Below are 17,790 nucleotides of genomic sequence, written 5' to 3' on the forward strand. Positions count from 1 at the left end.
CTGCGCGCAATAAAATTCGCGCAAAAGCAGCGCTCAGCTGCTTGTCATTTGTGTTACCGTAAAAAAGTCTGCTTTTATAAAATGTCTGTGTGTGTTTTTAGGCCACGCATTGTAATGCGTGACATCTACATATTTATTCGGGCGTACGCAGCGCGATTGAGATATATTTCAATCCTGACGCGCGGGATTTCACCTCGTAATTCAGTTATAATTTTATTAGAGTTTTTAGTGAATTTTTGTCAAAGGCATGAGATTACAGATAGGTTCTTTTTTTCATGGTCCATGAAAAATTCTCGATGACTCTTATGTCATTGTCGCGCTTGCGAGGAGTCGTGATCACGCCCCCGCTATTTTTCACGTGCCGAGGCATTAATCAAATTCCCCTCAGTTCTCTGGAGAGATCTCTCGGACGACCCCTCATTGGTCTCGAGATGCGTCGTATTTACACGTAAATCCACAGACGTCGAGGAAACGCACAATTTTTTTGTTTGATCACTAAGTTTATTATCTTTCTTTTATTTTTACATTACGGAACAACGATCCTTGAGTATAGATAGAAAAAAATATTTATCTGATTTTATTCGACACAATCTCGTAGCATGTCTTAAAAACAGATATTAAAGCAAATGGTTAAAGCAACCTCCACGGTCTTCGAATTGTATCACATATGACGCACGTATAGTACTGTATATTAATCATATAAAAAAGTATTTCGTGGAATCACAAAAGCTGTCAGGGAAGATATGGCGTTATACAACTCAATAAGTGAAATTTATTCGAATATTATCTCAGCTTTGTTTAAAATTATCTCGAATACTTTCAAATCCGCGGCACGTCACGATACATTAATAGTTAGGACTTATTGGTATCGCGGCTTATCGATTAATATATATCGGCATCGCCCCGGCGCTCTTTCTAGCTGTCCGTTTAAATTTTAAACTCTGATGTAGCTGAGACCGAGTACGGAGCACAGTAGCTTATCGATCCCGCGCGTGAAAACGATTTCATAAAGAATTATACGACGTCCATAACGAAGAACAGACTTTATCGAGCACAGCCAGGATATTTCAGCGTATCATCTGCGAGAGGAAATCTCCGTTTAATAAGAATAAAATTATTTAATACTTCGCTGTCGTTGTGAAAATCTCTCAATCCGATTCGCGACGATCGGCCAATTCGATCGACGAGCGGTAAAGCAAAATCGGAATCCATTTCAGATCGGGATAGATTAATGTCCGTCGGTCGTAAACCAGTTACCCGTTGACCAGTTACCCGTTACCAGAGTTCGCGAGCACATTTCCTGTCCATCAGTGCTCCATAATCCGCGCGCTCGACGCGGCTCCGCAAAAAGCGCGCTTCCCGCGAAAGATACGCGACGATATATTTTAAGGGAACCAGCGTTCCCCCCGGTCCCTCTCCTCGCGCGTCGTCGATGACGCCTTTTCCTCGCGGGTGAACGGCGCGACGACGGTGGTTTCTTTTCCTTGCGACGGACGTCTTAATTCGCTGTCTGCGGTACGTACGGGGGCATGTAGGGCCCCGTGAGAATGTACTGCACCGCCACGACCATCAACTGCGGCGCACTCCATCTGATGATGTATGCGCTTCCTGAAACAGAAATGCATTTCGCGTGTTACTCGGCGCCGTTATGCACGAGGCTTCTACGTGCGCGAGTTTATATGTACAGGGTGACCCAGGTGCGCCGCGGTTCCTTTTACATGAAGTGTCTTGGATTAATGCGGAGTTCATATTTTTTAAACCAGGGGCTTGTTGGTTCAATAGCTCTCCGATTGTACGTAAAAATTTATGAATTCCGGATGAGTCGAGTTTTTTTTAGTGCCGCTTATTTCAGGATATCGTTCTGTTAAAAAAAAAAGATAAAAAAAAGAACTGTCTCAAATCGCCATGAAATTCATGGTACCGTGATAGGGGCATCTTGCGAAGACACCCTGTATATATTAGATGATCCACCTGAGGCTGCCACCATTCTTCTTCACGCAAAGAGGAACGTGGGTGGGTCCCTATGGAAATGCCGTTTCGACCGTTTAACGCCCACGCTTCTACGTTTCTTTTCGCCTATCTACTTTAACTCGAAAAACCCCCCCGAGCTTTTTACATCATTTTTCAAAACAGTATACCTTCTTTATTGCAATTTTCGTGTGACAGAAATGTTTCTGCTTTCCGCGATTCAATTTGAATTTCTGATCAGAAACTCGCTTCCTGTCGAATTGGGAATCGCCAATATTCTTTATTGATCGTTCCATTTTTGCCATTCGGAGGTTTCAATATAACGACACCTTCGGAGATCTATAATTCTATGACTAAAAGATGACGAAAGGAATTTTTTAGTACATCGATACCCGGTTTTTAACACACTGACGCGTACAGAGAGCAGGCGTGGTACCGGAATACTGAATAATAATGATAAAGTCAATATCTGCTCGTTTAAACTTTTACTGATATTATAAGCTCTTTTAATGTAAAACATTTTTAAAAGCTTATAACACATACGCGCTGTATAAATCGATGAAACTGATATAATGCGGTAATATAAAAGTTTGGTGGATAATATCTCTAGTACTAATATATATTTAAAAATCACAATGAATTATTCATCTATGTTAGAAGTGTCATTAAGACGTTTTGTCGTCAAGTCAACAAGTCAACAAGTCATCCAACTTTCAACTTTACTTCCATTTTAAAATCGACCGAACGAAAATGATATCCGCGCAAACACATCATACCGAGCACTTGCAAAATATGTTGGTAGAATACGCCGGTGTCACTCGCCATGTACGATTTGCATATCTCCCTCTACGTTCATTTACATGCTGAACGCACGAAAAGACTGTGTTCCTCGCTCCCATAATATCATAATATTAACGCTTCGTGTAGATTTTAACGCGATTCGGAAAGCGTATATAACGCCATATCGCGCGGAATCGCTTGAAAACGCGCTTGTAAAATATTTTCAAGACGCTCGAATCTACGACGTTAATTTCTCGGGGAGTGCGATCAGACTGTAAAATAACGAGCAATTGCGAAGGCGTACTATTAAGGTGGTGAATAATTTATACCGTGAACGCTCGGGAAATCAGTAGGGCGTCGCTAATAGCTCGCAGTTCCCGAGGGAGCTTACGATTAATCTGATTAATCAGCTCGATATGTGTCGATAATTAATCACACGCTACATAGGATTAGATGTTTAGGTTAGATATTTTTAATGCATAGGCCTTCTTGACAAACAAAGTAATCTGTACCTTTTCTTTCTCATGCAATATTCGAACGTTTATCTTTCGGTTATTAAATTGATGACCCAAAACAATCTCCTTTCGATGTGCATTACATATTCTGTAAAGAGCAGATCAAAGCATTGAAATCACTCATTAAAGTATATGGCGCAGATATCCATCTTAATCCTAACGCATATATTTTCTTTACAGCTGTTACATTTCATAAATTTGACTTACGCATCACTTACAAGGTGAACGGCTCGCTTAATCTCTTTTTCCAGAATTCTGACCGTTCTACAAAGCTCGTTATCTCGGTAATTACATGCGGGTAGGTTAAACGGCGGCTAGAAATTGGCCGTGCGAAACTTTAAATCCCGTTTAGAAATTTCACGGTCTATATTTTCGCGATACCTTTCGACCGGATCGACGCGCGCGTGTGCGAGTTCGTGAGAGAAAACTGTATGCAGCTTGACTCGGCGCGTTGCGAAAAGCGACAGGGGACGCGCGACGCGCGGGGAAAGGAGAGAGAGTGGGTTGAAGGCTTCTGGATAAGCGAGAGAGACCGGAGTTTCTAGCGGAACTTTTCGTCCCAAAATCCCCCGGGTGTGTCTCGAGTGCCATCCCTGATCCTGGCCTCAGCCAAGCGAAACTACAGCGGAGAGATCTCTTTGCTTTTTCGATAGACATGCGCCATCGGGATGCACCGATGCGTTCGTCGGAATATTGCGAAACGCTATCCGGGATTATCCGAGAGATGCCTTCCGAATTCCAGACATAATTCTCGCGCGATTAATTATTAAGAATCGTCCAGAATCTCCGGCGTGGCGTTTCCAGCTTTAACGTTCCTATTGGATCAAAAAATGTCTCTTAAATTAATTATAATTATAAGAGAGAAAAATGTGAGTTTCATTGCTTGTGATCTTCCTTCTTCTCTAAGTCTCACAGAGTTAGAAATAACCACATAGATTAAACAAAGACGAAACACTTATAAACATCATAAAGCAAAGATCATATCAATTATATCTAAAAATATAAACGTAATTCAATATTAATGTGTCTAAGAATGTCAACTTAATTAAATATCAATGTGTCTAAGAATATAGGTAAACGTAATTCAATATCAACGTATCTAAGAATATGAACGTAATTCAATTTCCACATGTCTAAGAATGTAAAGGTAATTCGTGAGGAGAGCCGATTTATCATTCACATATCACATTCTGTGTTCATAACGATTCCAATTTTGGCGAATCGCTTCAAGTCAAATCAAATTTTACGACAAGATATCGTGGAATACACATGAGCACATCGTATAAATAAAACAACACATGACGCACAAAATGTATTTTACGATATCTGTCTCAGCTGTCTCTGCGCAATATCGACAAAAGTTTTTCCCCAACTAGTGCTCACGCATTTATTCACAGCGAGTATCAGCCACTGTCGCACGTATTGCGTTCTCATACCAAGATTCCCAAGTCAATGATCGTTTCTTCGAAGCAGCCGGTGGATAATCTCAAATTGGCCACGGAAAAAGAAAAGAGCGGAAAAGACGTGTCCATCTCTTTTCCTCCCGAATGTTTCCATAAGATTTTATTTACGTTGCGGTCCCTGATTTATCGTCGATCCGGCTCACGCATTCGCGTTCGCGCTCGCGCCACTATATTTCCCCGTACGAATCCGTATACGGAAGTGTATACCGGGAAATATATCGGTCGTTTCCAGCGTACCGTAGATGCAACGTAGGGGGTGGGCGGAGGGTGCCGCCTGCAGGCTTCTATCGTGGACACGGGGCGGTATAACAGATTACTCCCTATCACGTCCAATATGTCAAGCCGCGCGGACGACGAGGAGTCAAGCATTATATTGCAAAATAAAATGGCTCGCGTGTGGCGTCCCGGTGCATACACACCACATCGCTACCCCGATCCCCGATCCCCGGACATGAAATATCGCGGTGCGCCGCGCCGCACTGGTCGGGAACATGATGTGCGTATTATTGGCACTATCGTCGAAGAATTATAAATTTTTTTCATATTGGGCGCTGTGCACGGATACTCGCCGTCGAGGGCAAAACAAGGCGGGGGCTGCGCAAATCGCGCACCACTCGGCTGGCCGTAACCAGTCGATAGCGTAATCCCCGAAGATTTGACTAAATCCAAGGGTGAGCGCGGCGCGCGCGATATTGACAGGTGTCGTAAGCCGAGCAAAGACGTGGAATATCTTAAGCGATATGTTTTCGGTTACATAAGGTTGATCGGAGCGAGACGCTATCTTTCGTGCTATCGTTCATCGGAAAAATTCACTTCGAAGTAAATGCCGAAGTAAAAGCGCTACCGTTTTCATTGAGATTGAACAGGTGAACCGTTTCTCGGTGTACAATATTAAAACGTGACGTTTCGACATTCGACACAATGTTGTAGAATATATTCCTGTAATAAATAAACAGTTACGCTCTCGCACGTTGTCAAAAGTATCGTTCCACTCGCCGTAAAATATCGTCCTGTCATAGCTTAATGTCAACAAATATTTATATTCACGGTGTTACAGGAACGCGAACATTGTAGCACGCAGGCGAAATGTTTCCGCCTATAACGCCTTTCGTCATTCCGCATCGTTAGCTTCGCGCGCCGCGCCTTCACACGCTGCCGCGTTATCAATCTATTTTTCTCGGCGCCGCCCGCCGTCGCGCCATCAGCTTTAAGAGACGTGCCGGGGAGCCGGTATAACGTTCGACGGGGCGCGGAAATGAGGTCGAAGGGAATAAGGGGGTTATTGAGTTAGCGGTGTATATCGCGCTGCGAAGAACTCCCCGTGAAGTGCTGTGATAGTCTCGGCACACGGAATTTGCGACAGTTAAAGTTGTCGCCGACGTGGCCCATTTTCGGGACGGCCCGTATCCACACGGCGCATTTCCGAACTCGGAAGTAAAGATCGTAAAATGAATTTTATCGAAAAAAAAAAAAATTTTATGCCTCAAGGCTATCGGTAACGTTAAAAATGATTGAGTGCCAGTTACTCTGACACTTACGACGCATCAAATACGCATTGATTACACATTTGATTATTATTTCTTCATTTTATTGCTTTCTGAAAGGTACGTTTATACTTTCGAACAATACAAATTGTAATTCATCGAATAAACGAACAAGCCGCATCAACGGTGAATAGCAATGACAATGAATTAACAAACGGAAAACAGGCAGCATCAATTTTCAATTTAATCACGAGCCATTAAATTAATGTTGTCTGACGATGATGAAATTGCCCGTGGGACCGAGTCGAGTTTCCGCAAAACGGTATACTCTCGAGCGATCGCCGAACGCGGCGAACGAGACGAATTCACTCGTTGCAGATTAAGACAGAGATACGTCGGGTGTTACGTGCAATCGACGATACACGGCAACGTCTTTGTCTCCACGGCTGCTCGAGATCAAGATATATTCGGGACCGCGCTTCTTCGTCTTTTCGCTTTCCGCATCCCCCAAGGTGTCTTTAGTCTTTTCCCCCGTGGCGCCGTTGTTCCTCCTCACGTATCAACCGCGCATTCATTTATCAACCCGAAACCTTGTCGTCCCCTTCGTCCGCATGCGGGTGTGTACGTTTGTACAGCCCGGGTCTAAAGACGGCATTTGTATGTGGGCCGGTTAAGTTCGACCCTATACACGCGGAGGTTAAGATCATTTGCGTCTTGGGAAATCGGAGTGAAGATACTCGACGGTTCTCTGTCGACTGACCCTCCTACAACGGGAACAAATTACCGGAAAGTAGAGCGGCGTTATTTTCGGCGTATTGGTGAAAGGAAGATATATGATGATGGAGTAATAATAATTGCCAAAAAAGTTACTAGATATAAAAAATACTTGATATATAAATTTAATAGTGACGTATATATTAATCAGACGATATATTTTGTAATATCAGTTGGTATTTTATAACAATATTGTTGTTTATCGGCAACGATAGAACACTCGGGAAGATTATAAAATACAAATTGTTAATCCGTTCAGTGGCTGATCCACATTTTAAATGTGTTATCGGTTTTTCGTTCATTGCAATTTTTGTTCCGATTTTCATGCTGCCGCACAACGTTTCGATATTCGCATTTTGCTTGTGGCCACTTTGCCTTTGCGCACGCAGGTAAATCCAATAATATCGTTACGCTTAATCCAACGTGACAGAAGCAATGTAACTAAATTTTGCCCAAAACAATGTCATGCAGCTTCGTTGAAAAAAATATCGCTGCAAGAACCCGCGTGTGTCGTATGGTCGGTGCGCGACTTCATTACACGTGTGAGGTGCCTTAGTGACGAGAGATTAGTTTTCTGACATTTCGGATATATCAGCGCAAACGACGCGATATGTCCGATGCGACAACGCATCCGGGACCGCAGTTGTGCCTTAACAAATTTTATTCGTGATAATTTGTGACAAGGAAGACTAATATCTTGCGCTCGTGCGTCGGCCGCACGTTCATTTGTCACGCGCAACGCGACCGTACGAGTAACTAAGTGTGGCATTTGTGCAGCATAAACGGCCCATTATGATTAGATGAAAGAGAGAGAGAGAGAGAGAGAGAGAGAGAGAGAGAGAGAGAGAGAGAGAGAGAGAGAGAGAGAGAGAGAGAGAGAGAGAGAGAGAGAGAGAGAGAGAGAGAGAGAGAGAGAGAGAGAGAGAGAGAGAGAGAGAGAGAGAGAGAGAGAGAGAGAGAGAGAGAGAGAGAGAGAGAGAGAGAGAGAACAAATGTTTCTACCTGTTAAATAGCTATTCTTGGACGAACTCGGAACGTTCCGCGTTGTCTGAATAATTCCATGCAGTTTATTAGCGAATTATAAAATACTCCACGTTCATATATTTCTCCTTCGGAATGTTTTTGGAATGTTCGTTCTTCCGTGAGAAGTGAATCGTTCAAATCTGATATTTATGTTATATCTTGAGTACAATGTATTTTCGCTCAAATATTGGTTTATAAGTTTTTGTCACAAATTTGAAAAAACTCAGATTTAATAATTCTAATTTCTAAATTTCGCAGACTTGAAAATATTGTACTTGTTTTACCTGTTAAAAAAACAGTACTATGTCACGACTCATGCCAGTTCAGATTCATCGGGCCGATAAAAATATTTTCCTTTTCCTCAGCTACCCACACACCCTTCGTGTAACTCGGTCGCGTGTCAAGAATCGGCAGACGACGCTATCGTCGTGTTCACTAGGCGAATCAAGACGAGCCAGAAGCCGGAAAATTTTACGACGGCATTTTTTCGTTCTTGATTACCACTTTGACGCCGGAAAAAAAGAAGATCCTGCGGCGGAAAAGCGTTTTTCCGCCTTGTTGAGAGCAAACTGCGGAGGCAGAGCGCGGTGGAGGAGAAGGAAAATGCGGACGAGCCGGGTAACCCAAAGAGAAGGGTAAATCATCGCCGCATGTATGTTTCTACGCTCGCTTCACGTTGCGATTATTCACAAAGTGCACTTAGCTCGAGACGAACGGACGGACATAGAACGAGCAGTCCCGGCACTTTTGTACTACTCGACTGTTTCTAGAAGGCTAAACGTCGACGTATTATTTTTACGTGTAGGGCACGATAGTGTAGTGCATATATATCTATGTACAAACTAAAAAAATATTTTTTCTTATTTTATTCACAGTTTTTCGATATTTTATTATTTTGTTTTTACTATTTATTCACGTGAAAAGAGGTTTCTCGCGAATTCTAGAATTCTTTTCTAAAAAGGACTTTAATTAGATAAATAGATGTCATTTCAAAGAACGTCCAGAGTACACAAATTATGACAAATTATGTTCTTATAACGAGGAGAGATCTGTTATACAGCAAGAAGAACTAGAATTTAAAAAAATCAAATTAAAAACTCGCGGTGTACTGGTTTTACTTACATTGGATAATTTTTTTACGCAAATAAAAATATCTTACCTTATACGAATAATAAATAGGCAATTTGCAAAATTTATATCAAGATGCGAAATGCGAATCGATGCAACGACGACCTGAAGATACGTTTCATCCTCGCTGCGCATTACCCTGATACGTGCTTACAAACTTGTGACGGCATGTAACCAAATTTGCTTCCTCGTTTCTTCAAGCGGACGACTCGGCTCGTTTGCCGTTACGCTCTCGTTGCTGTACCGCGTAATTCTTGTTTGATGCGGAAATGCGATCCTTCAGTGAAGGCCGCTCGAAACCGCTCGGTTGCGTCGTGCATTGCATACGCGCTGCGCAAATATGCAAGCGCATTATGACCGTTGATACTAGCGGCAGTATCAATCCTCTCCCTTTCCCTCCCTCTCCCTTTCCCTTCCGCCCCCTCTCTCTCTCTCTCTCTCTCTCTATCTCTATCTCTTTTCGCGCTTCCTATCCCTCTGACTATAATATCCCGTGCACTCCGAATGCCATTCTAATTAGTTATGAAATTCCGCCCACGAACGATGTAAGATACAAGGATAGTTACGCAGCGATAATGGAGCGAATAGCCGAATAGTTTAAGCACCTGCTTTAAGATCTCATATATCTTTCACTCCTGAATGTGACGTTGGCATATCTCCGAATAGTTTCAGCCTTATAAAGCATTGATTTGCTATTAGATAAATTCTTAGAATCGTATGTAATTTATACTAATTATCAATTTATCGCCCGGCGCTTACTGCTATCTCTCACAGTAGATAATGACATGATATGGTCAGCCATTGGAAACTTTTATGTACTGGTATCACATTTCTTCATAGTATTATCGCGCATTTCTCATAGATAATTATTCAAACTTTATACTTCGCTTGTATCCCACATCTTCAAACATAATTACGAGATATTATTTGATTTAAAAATAGACAGCTAAAATAAATATGCCTGTAATATTCATGACAACATGGTGATAATCATTTTATCACATATATCTCCTAAATATAAATAATTTAATTAATTAATTGCCGTTATATGTTAATTGACTGGCGAAAAGGGGCTGTTATTAATACAGTAACAGTAACAGAAAAATAGTTAATAGATCACGTAGCTTCCTCGGGCTTGTTTAATCGCCACGCCGCGCATGCTTCGATTGCACTCGAATGCGAGTGGATGGACGCGCGATCTTAACGCCTCGGCAAGAGCTTTATTACGGCAACAAAGATTTATTATCGTAACGAACGTCGACAACGTCGTAATCCTTAACGAGCCGCATTTATAATGCGGCCGTTCGACCGCCGCTTCGGCAATCGGCCACCGTGGAATGAACATCGTTGATGCAAACCACGCCGCTGTTGCAGCAATCATCGACGGTACAACGATGACTGGGCGTGAGTTCGACGCGCTATGCAACGGCGATGCCGAGGGTAATGTAGCGTAATGCTTCACCACTCGCGAGAGTTATTGTAATCGACTTCGCACGTGCACGCCCATACCTGGCTGCAAAAGACGCGTCTTTTACAGGCGCCCTCGTGCATTAACGGCCATCAAGTACTTCCCTGTAAACGTCTCATCGAAATAGCGAGTATAAAGATTTAAAAGTCGAACGACGAACGATGTGTAGAAAAGTGCTCGGGAATATTCAGCACGTATAGGAAGATTTTTTTTAAATTCGTATTATATGCGCATTTCACACGAGGTGATATTTATACAACTTCTTATTTATGCAACTTCTATGTTCGGTTGTGTAAAATTCAAGCATACCTTCAAATAGATCTCAAATATATTATTTACCAAACCATGTTCTACACGTTTATCGCGCGCGAACATCAAACAAGAAAAGTCCATCATACATATTTATCGTATTTAAATATAACTTCTTCTTATAAATTTTCGACGTACCTATTATAGAATTATAGTACACAGAAAAGTGTACTTTTTCATACAAATTATGGGTATGCATAACGGTGATTTTTTTTTTACTCCGCTTGTATTTCTTCTACAATTTCATTCTGTAAAATTGGAGAAAATCTGACATGTAAAGCCGTTACGCCGCAGGCGCTTGTTTGTAACTTCTCGATGATACGCCCATCAATTAACATCGCATCCGAGCGACCTGGAAACTTGCCGGGCGACGCGACGTACCGCGGAAAAGCCGCTCGTTGCTACGCTGCTACATGAGTCACGTATAACGGCCGAGGGCTCCTCACTCTATCATAAACAGAACCATCCCGAGAACTTTCCGCGTCCGGGGACCGTCTTCGTAAGTAAGGACATTAGCATAGCATTCGCTACATTGCAGCTTACTGCATTAAACGCATGCTAGAGAGAGAAAGAGAGAAAGAGAGAGAGGCAGAGAGCGCGGACGGCAACGAGAGACCGAGACGCATTTATGCCAGGAGACCAGAAACTTAAATCCCTCGGTTTTTCGAGACCGGCAATCTCGTGCACTTGAATAATTAATATTCATGTCTCTCTGTGACCATCGAGTCCGAATCGATGCGCCATTTAACGCGCTAGAAACGTGGCACGATTTTTCAACTTAAACTCGGATTGACAATCGAAGTGAACCCGTATCTCAATTTCAATTTCAATTATGCGCGGTCGACAGCAATTAAATGAACGTGACGTAGAATTTTATATTATGTAATATTATAATGCAAGAACGGAAATAAGTAAATAAGTAAAAATGGTTAATTCAATAAAAAGATTCTACTTTAAAGTATAATCGAGGATATACTTTTAAAGATAAGAAGTCCTATTTATTTAGCAAATAATTAATTGTATAAAATGTTTGTCTTGATGTTTAAAATTGCGTCACTTTTCAAATTATTTACGTAATAAAATAATCAAATAATAACACAATCAAATATGGATTTATATTATTAAGTACGCCAATAATATTAATATGATTGGTCAAAGCGTTGTTTGTTATACTCAATTAGGATATTATTTATAATGCCGTTATTGCCGTCAGTAATAAGCTCAATAATGCGAAACTTGAATTTGCATACTTTTAGAACCGATCAGTCGATCGGTTCACATTATAATGTAAAATGCAATTTTTTAAATATCGGATTAAGATTACATACCATTATGTTTTTTCATCACTGTCATTATCGATTACTTCCTAATGCAATGAGCGACGAAAACAATAGCGTCGGTAATTACATCGGGTTAACGCTATGAACGAACAAATGTTTGCATTTTACGAATGTAACTCGGTCAATCGGCGCCCATCGTTTACCGCGCAGACACTACAGTTATCTGTTTGAGTTGCAAGATATATTGCCGGGGAAAAACCATCGCGTTTTCCGATCAGGAATGATTTTGCATTAACGCGATTGGAACGTTAATATTTCATGAAAGGCGCGAGCGGGATTCTGAAATTCTGCATAATTGAGAATCCAGCATCGTGCCCCCTCCGTAACTACGTTGCAGATCGGTTTGCGCGCGGCGTGCACACGTATTCATATCGATCGGCGAAAAATCGTTCGGCGCATTTCGATCAATGGAGGCATTACGCGTCCGCCGAATTTCCCCGCAATCTCTATTTCACGTTCCACGATGCACCCCGTGAATGCATTCGTTTCGGAGCGCCGCGTCAGAAATCTTCCCGTCACTCTCTTTCCCCACACGCATACGTTATTTAACTAATTAATATTTTGACGATTTTCAGAAAAGTATATTTAATTAAATTTTAAAAGTAGATTTAATTGTACTAGACGAATTATATGTGAGCCAAAAGAGAAGACTTATATAATATAATATCATCTCACGATATAATATTACGCTGTAAAGTGCAATATTTTATATAACTAAATACAGTTTCCAAATATTTAGAAGATCCTTGCAATTTGTAATCTGTAACTTGTAATTAAAAAAAAATTAACAATAACAATAATATAATTCTTTTATCTGTTGTTCGCAGAAAAAGCAATTGCAGCGCTTTTATCGTCTCGTAAATCGACCTGATACAATAAATATTATTCTTTTTACAAAAAAATATATAAAATGGCACATTCGGTGTACAATTTATAAAGAGTTTTATCACATATCCTGTATAATCACAAATATAACGTAAAGCTAGTATCCAGCCGTACGTACATTTTGTACACACTAATGTATAACGTTTTAGGATTTTCCGATTGTTTTGCAATTCTGAAAAAAATATACCAACCGATATCAGTATCAAAAAAGATATATAATATTGATACGGCTATTCATGGGTACTGGTCGAGCGAATGATATTTTATAACTTTCCCCGCCACAAACTCTCGAAATTCAACAAATTTGATGAGATCAAATTTTTTTACGTCGCATTCGACGTCATGCACCATGAAATATCTATAAAAAACGAAGATAAGATATCCAAAACGCGGCGGTACGTGAAGCGATGGCGCAGAGACGAGCGAAATATGAAGCGCGCGATGAGTATGATACACGTAGGATATACTGAGATCCCTGATTTTAATTTCAATAAGAGAATTTTTTTGGAATTGAATGTTGTTCCATGATTTAAATATCGTGGATAAAGTTATGTAGCCGTTCGCTCGACACATGGCAATGCAATGAGCTCGTAACTCTTACAACTCGAACCATGGAGAATTTTACAAATTCTCCTCCCTTTTCTACTGCGCGATATAAGTATACGTCATTTCTAGCTTTATGAGCTTTTCAATCCGGTAGCTTTGCTGCAAACGTAATGCAAAAATCCGGGCCGCCGATAGCGACGGTGGGCATTTCTTTGATGAGATCGAAAGCGGTCGAGCGGAAGAAAAGAAAATGATCGGTCGGGAGAAAGAGAGAGAGAGAGAAAGAGAAAGAGAAAGAGGTAGCCCCGTATGGTTTTCTACTACATTTACCTTTCCCCGATCTCGTTCTCCTCCGAGCCCATTGATTTTATTCCGGGCTCCCGCACGCTTTTCCCTCATATTGACGTATTCGTAGAACAGCCAGAACGGGAAAATTGCACGACAGTCGAAATATCCAGAGAGCTCGGCTGCGACAATACGAGAGAGATCGAGAAATTGAGAGAGAAAGAGAGAGAGAGCGAGAGCGAGAGAGAGAGAGAGAGAGAGAGAGAGAGAGAGAGAGAGAGAGAGAGAGAGAGAGAGAGAGAGAGAGAGAGAGAGAGAGAGAGAGAAGGGGAAGAAAGAGGGAGGAAAAGGTGAGAGGGGATGATGAAGTCGTCGTTTATGCTTTATATCCTATGCATGAAAATTTCGGATCCCCGAGAGTCGCTGTTATTGCGTCGGGAAGGAAGATCCTCGGTTCTTGGCTAGTGTGCGAGCTTACATTCTTTATGGATACAGATAGCACCGGAACCCCGGAAACCGCGGTATACCCGCGGTATGCGGCTTACATCGTGTTAAGCTCGCGCGGAGAGGACGGGGGGAAGGATTTGAGGGTGAGAGGGAAGCCGAAGGTAACGCTTCACACGCGCGCGCGCCAGGGTATGCAAAGTGTGGATGCGAAGGGAGAAAAACGAACGAACTCGGGGCACAGACGAAGATGTATGTCTCGCAGACGGTTGCTCTTGGCGACACTCGGCGTATTGTGTGATTTGCGTACGAATCCGAACACGCTTGAGGTATTGTCGAATAGAATGCAAGAGCCTTTATCATCTGGTAGAAAAATGGGACTCGATTATCCCGAAAATAATGTAAATTGACGTGATAAATCTTATACGTTTCTTAAAAGATACGAAAGATATATAGTAACCATTTCGCGGGATTTAGTTACGTAGCCGGACGTTCTACATAAGTTTTACATACTAAATAAGATCAACGTTTTAAACAAGTATATGCAAAACGTAGGACATTGCGTAATATTAAAGAAGATTCATTCTTTTAGAGGAAATTTTCTTCTCATTTCGTTAAAGAATATTTTATTAACGTGAAACTCGGACAATAATTGTAAAACAATTAATGTCTAGATCTAAGCAACATTTGGATAAATAATTAATAAGTATTTTAAATTTATACTTTTTTTCGTACTTTGCGTAATTTCAAATTTATAAAATGTTAAATTTTCAGCAGTAGTCATTTGAACTTCAAGCTGCGGAAAACAAAAATAAAATCAGTACTTTTAATATATTTCGGAAACAAACGTATTTAATATGTAATGTACAACCGAAATGAGTGACGGATGAAAATCCGTGCATTTCTGTTTCAAAAGAGCAAATATTAACACATACAACTTTGTAATTTATTGTTTAGCGAGCACAATACAAATATTCCTATTGTTTTCAATGTTTAATGAACAAATTGCTAAAATTTAGTTGTAATTTTAGTAGAATTGGGACGTACCATTTACCATAATGGATCATAATACATTCATAATAGGCAGCTTCGCTCATCGAGCGAGAAACTCTGACGTAGCACAAAAATAGCTGGTAGAAAAAGAATCCGAGAAACTTTTCGGATCATTTAGCTGCATTTTCGCTTCGCCGCGGATAACGTTACCCACGTCATGTTTCTCGGATTCCGATGCAAATAGAAATTCTGTCCGAACCATGGCCAAAACCAAAACCATTACATAATGTAACATTCGATTCGATGGTCACGCGAGCGTGTCACGGGCTCCCCTGTTTCTACACTTACCAACGTTATCGTTTACGACGCATATGATGCGTACGCTTATTCACGATAACGCCGTGCCTGAAATAGAGGATCTTTCGAAAACGTTTGGCGCCACACGCCGGATATTACGTGTCGATTCAACTGTGTTATACATCGCGGATTTCGTACTTTTAGTCATCAATACCCGAAACGACATGCAATCTCGCTGCGACCGGCGGAAGCACGCCGATGGAAAAACAAGATTTTAATCTTTCAAATACGCGAGATATTCATAAGCGTGTAATGTCGTGTGGTACGTCAAAGATGAATGCCGCGTCCCCAATCAGGCCGCGGGACCAAACCGTATACTAAATTAATCCTCGCGCACCAGAAGAAATGAGATCTCGCTGGTAAAAAGTGAAATCTTCTTTCATGCAGATTTTTTTGTCATTAAGGGTAAACGCGCAGAGGGTTGAACGCAAATACGCACTCCTACGCTCGCAAACCGGACACATGTAAGTTGCATTAGGAAAATTCGTCTGCGATATCTATGACTTAATACTACGTTGCATGCTGCAGCGCGCAGCGTGCAGCGTTTCGCGAAGCGACGGGTGTTAGTACTATTCCTAATTACATTTCGCGACATATGGCCTCTCACGTGTCGACACGAAAGGAACTCTGTACGTTAGACAAATGACAAAAATAAACGTGCTGGAGGCGGAATGGTAAGGGAGAAAAAAAAAGAAAGAGAGAGAGAGAGAGCGAGAGAGAGAAAGGATGGAAGAGAGAGGGAGATTTTCTTCCTTTTTTTTTATCCTCTTATGTGTAATTGCACGCGAAACGGCGCCGTAACACGTGGGACAAGAAGAAGAGTAATGGAGCGTTTGTGTCGCCGTTTTTACAGGCTTGACTCGTACACATAGCTCGTAAACAAAAAGGACAGCGAGACGAAAAAACGAGGCGGACTAGCGAGCGTTGTAAAAGGTACGCCCGCATCGTGACGTCAACCTTAAGCTCCCTTACCGAATGCCGGCGGAGTGACACGGGAAAAAAAACACGTTTTGGTACACGTACCGTGATATCGCGGGTCTGAATTTCTGATTAAATCGCGTCACCAGCAAGACAGAAATATTCGGATGCGCGGAGCGGTGCAAAAATTACGCGCCGATTTATTCGAGGAATGAAAAAAATGGTACATCGCGATTGCCCTGCGAGAGAGAGAAGCGTTCGCGTAGCAGAAAAAATAATTCGTAAACGATATTCCAGTAATATGCAAATTAAAATTTCTGGTTTATTACCCTACGTATTAATTAATCGTGTTCAAAATTCAAACGTAAATCTGCAACGCATTATGTGCGTATATTCGTTATTAAACGCAAAATTTACTCTACAGTTGTCGTGCTTCTCGTACAAAAGCGATTTGCGCTAAATTATTATACGAAGGTCGGAAATTTTGTAACATTCAGCTTAGACCTATTTGCATCAACATCGATCGTTATAATCCGATTATGATCATCTGTTTATATTCTATATACAGAATTATGTATCCGTGTAACATGTATAAAAATAAATCAATCGAGCTGTTGAATCTGATTGAACTAATTCGAATTGTTTCGATCCAATTCAGCACTAACCGATATTATAATTATAATATTTTTTCCTGCGTATATATACAAAACACACGTATATAAAAGCGTGCATTTGAAAAATACGCCATTTCTTTTGCAACCGTATTTTAAACGATATGCACATATTGATATTATTTTCCAGGCCTTCTTTATGCGTCGCTTGAGCGGATTGTCGATAAGCCTATCGACGTGCAACAGGTGTATTCTTCTTCGTTTCTTGCGAAAGATGATACCGCGAAGAAAGTTCAGCGGTAACATATTTTTGATAACGGAGATTCAGACACACACTCCGAACTTGTACCGCCGGCAGGTATTATATAAACACGGAGAGAGAGAATAATTAAATATATTTAGCGATTGTATTCAGTATTACGCATAAACGCACTTGAAAGCAAAGCGAGTGCATTACTTCTGACGCGTTTACCTTTGTTTCGAAATAACAATTTTCCAA

At 41.2% G+C, this 17,790-nt stretch overlaps 1 protein-coding gene across 1 annotated transcript in view; it reads right to left on the bottom strand.

The window, feature by feature from the left end:
- Positions 1-479: 479 nt before the first annotated feature.
- The window catches only part of LOC139770771 (lachesin-like), a 56,504-nt gene continuing 39,193 nt past the window's right edge, over positions 480-17,790 (bottom strand). Inside the window, exon 7 of the mRNA XM_071702953.1 lies at positions 480-1,608. Within this exon, the coding sequence (XP_071559054.1) occupies positions 1,499-1,608 (110 nt within the window). The 3' untranslated portion in view covers positions 480-1,498. The remainder of the gene's footprint in view (positions 1,609-17,790) is intronic.

Source organism: Temnothorax nylanderi, unplaced genomic scaffold (genome assembly GCF_030848795.1).
Source record: "Temnothorax nylanderi isolate EJ_2023f unplaced genomic scaffold, tnyl_v1.0 TNYL_tig0032_pilon, whole genome shotgun sequence".
Taxonomy (NCBI): Eukaryota; Metazoa; Arthropoda; class Insecta; order Hymenoptera; family Formicidae; genus Temnothorax; species Temnothorax nylanderi.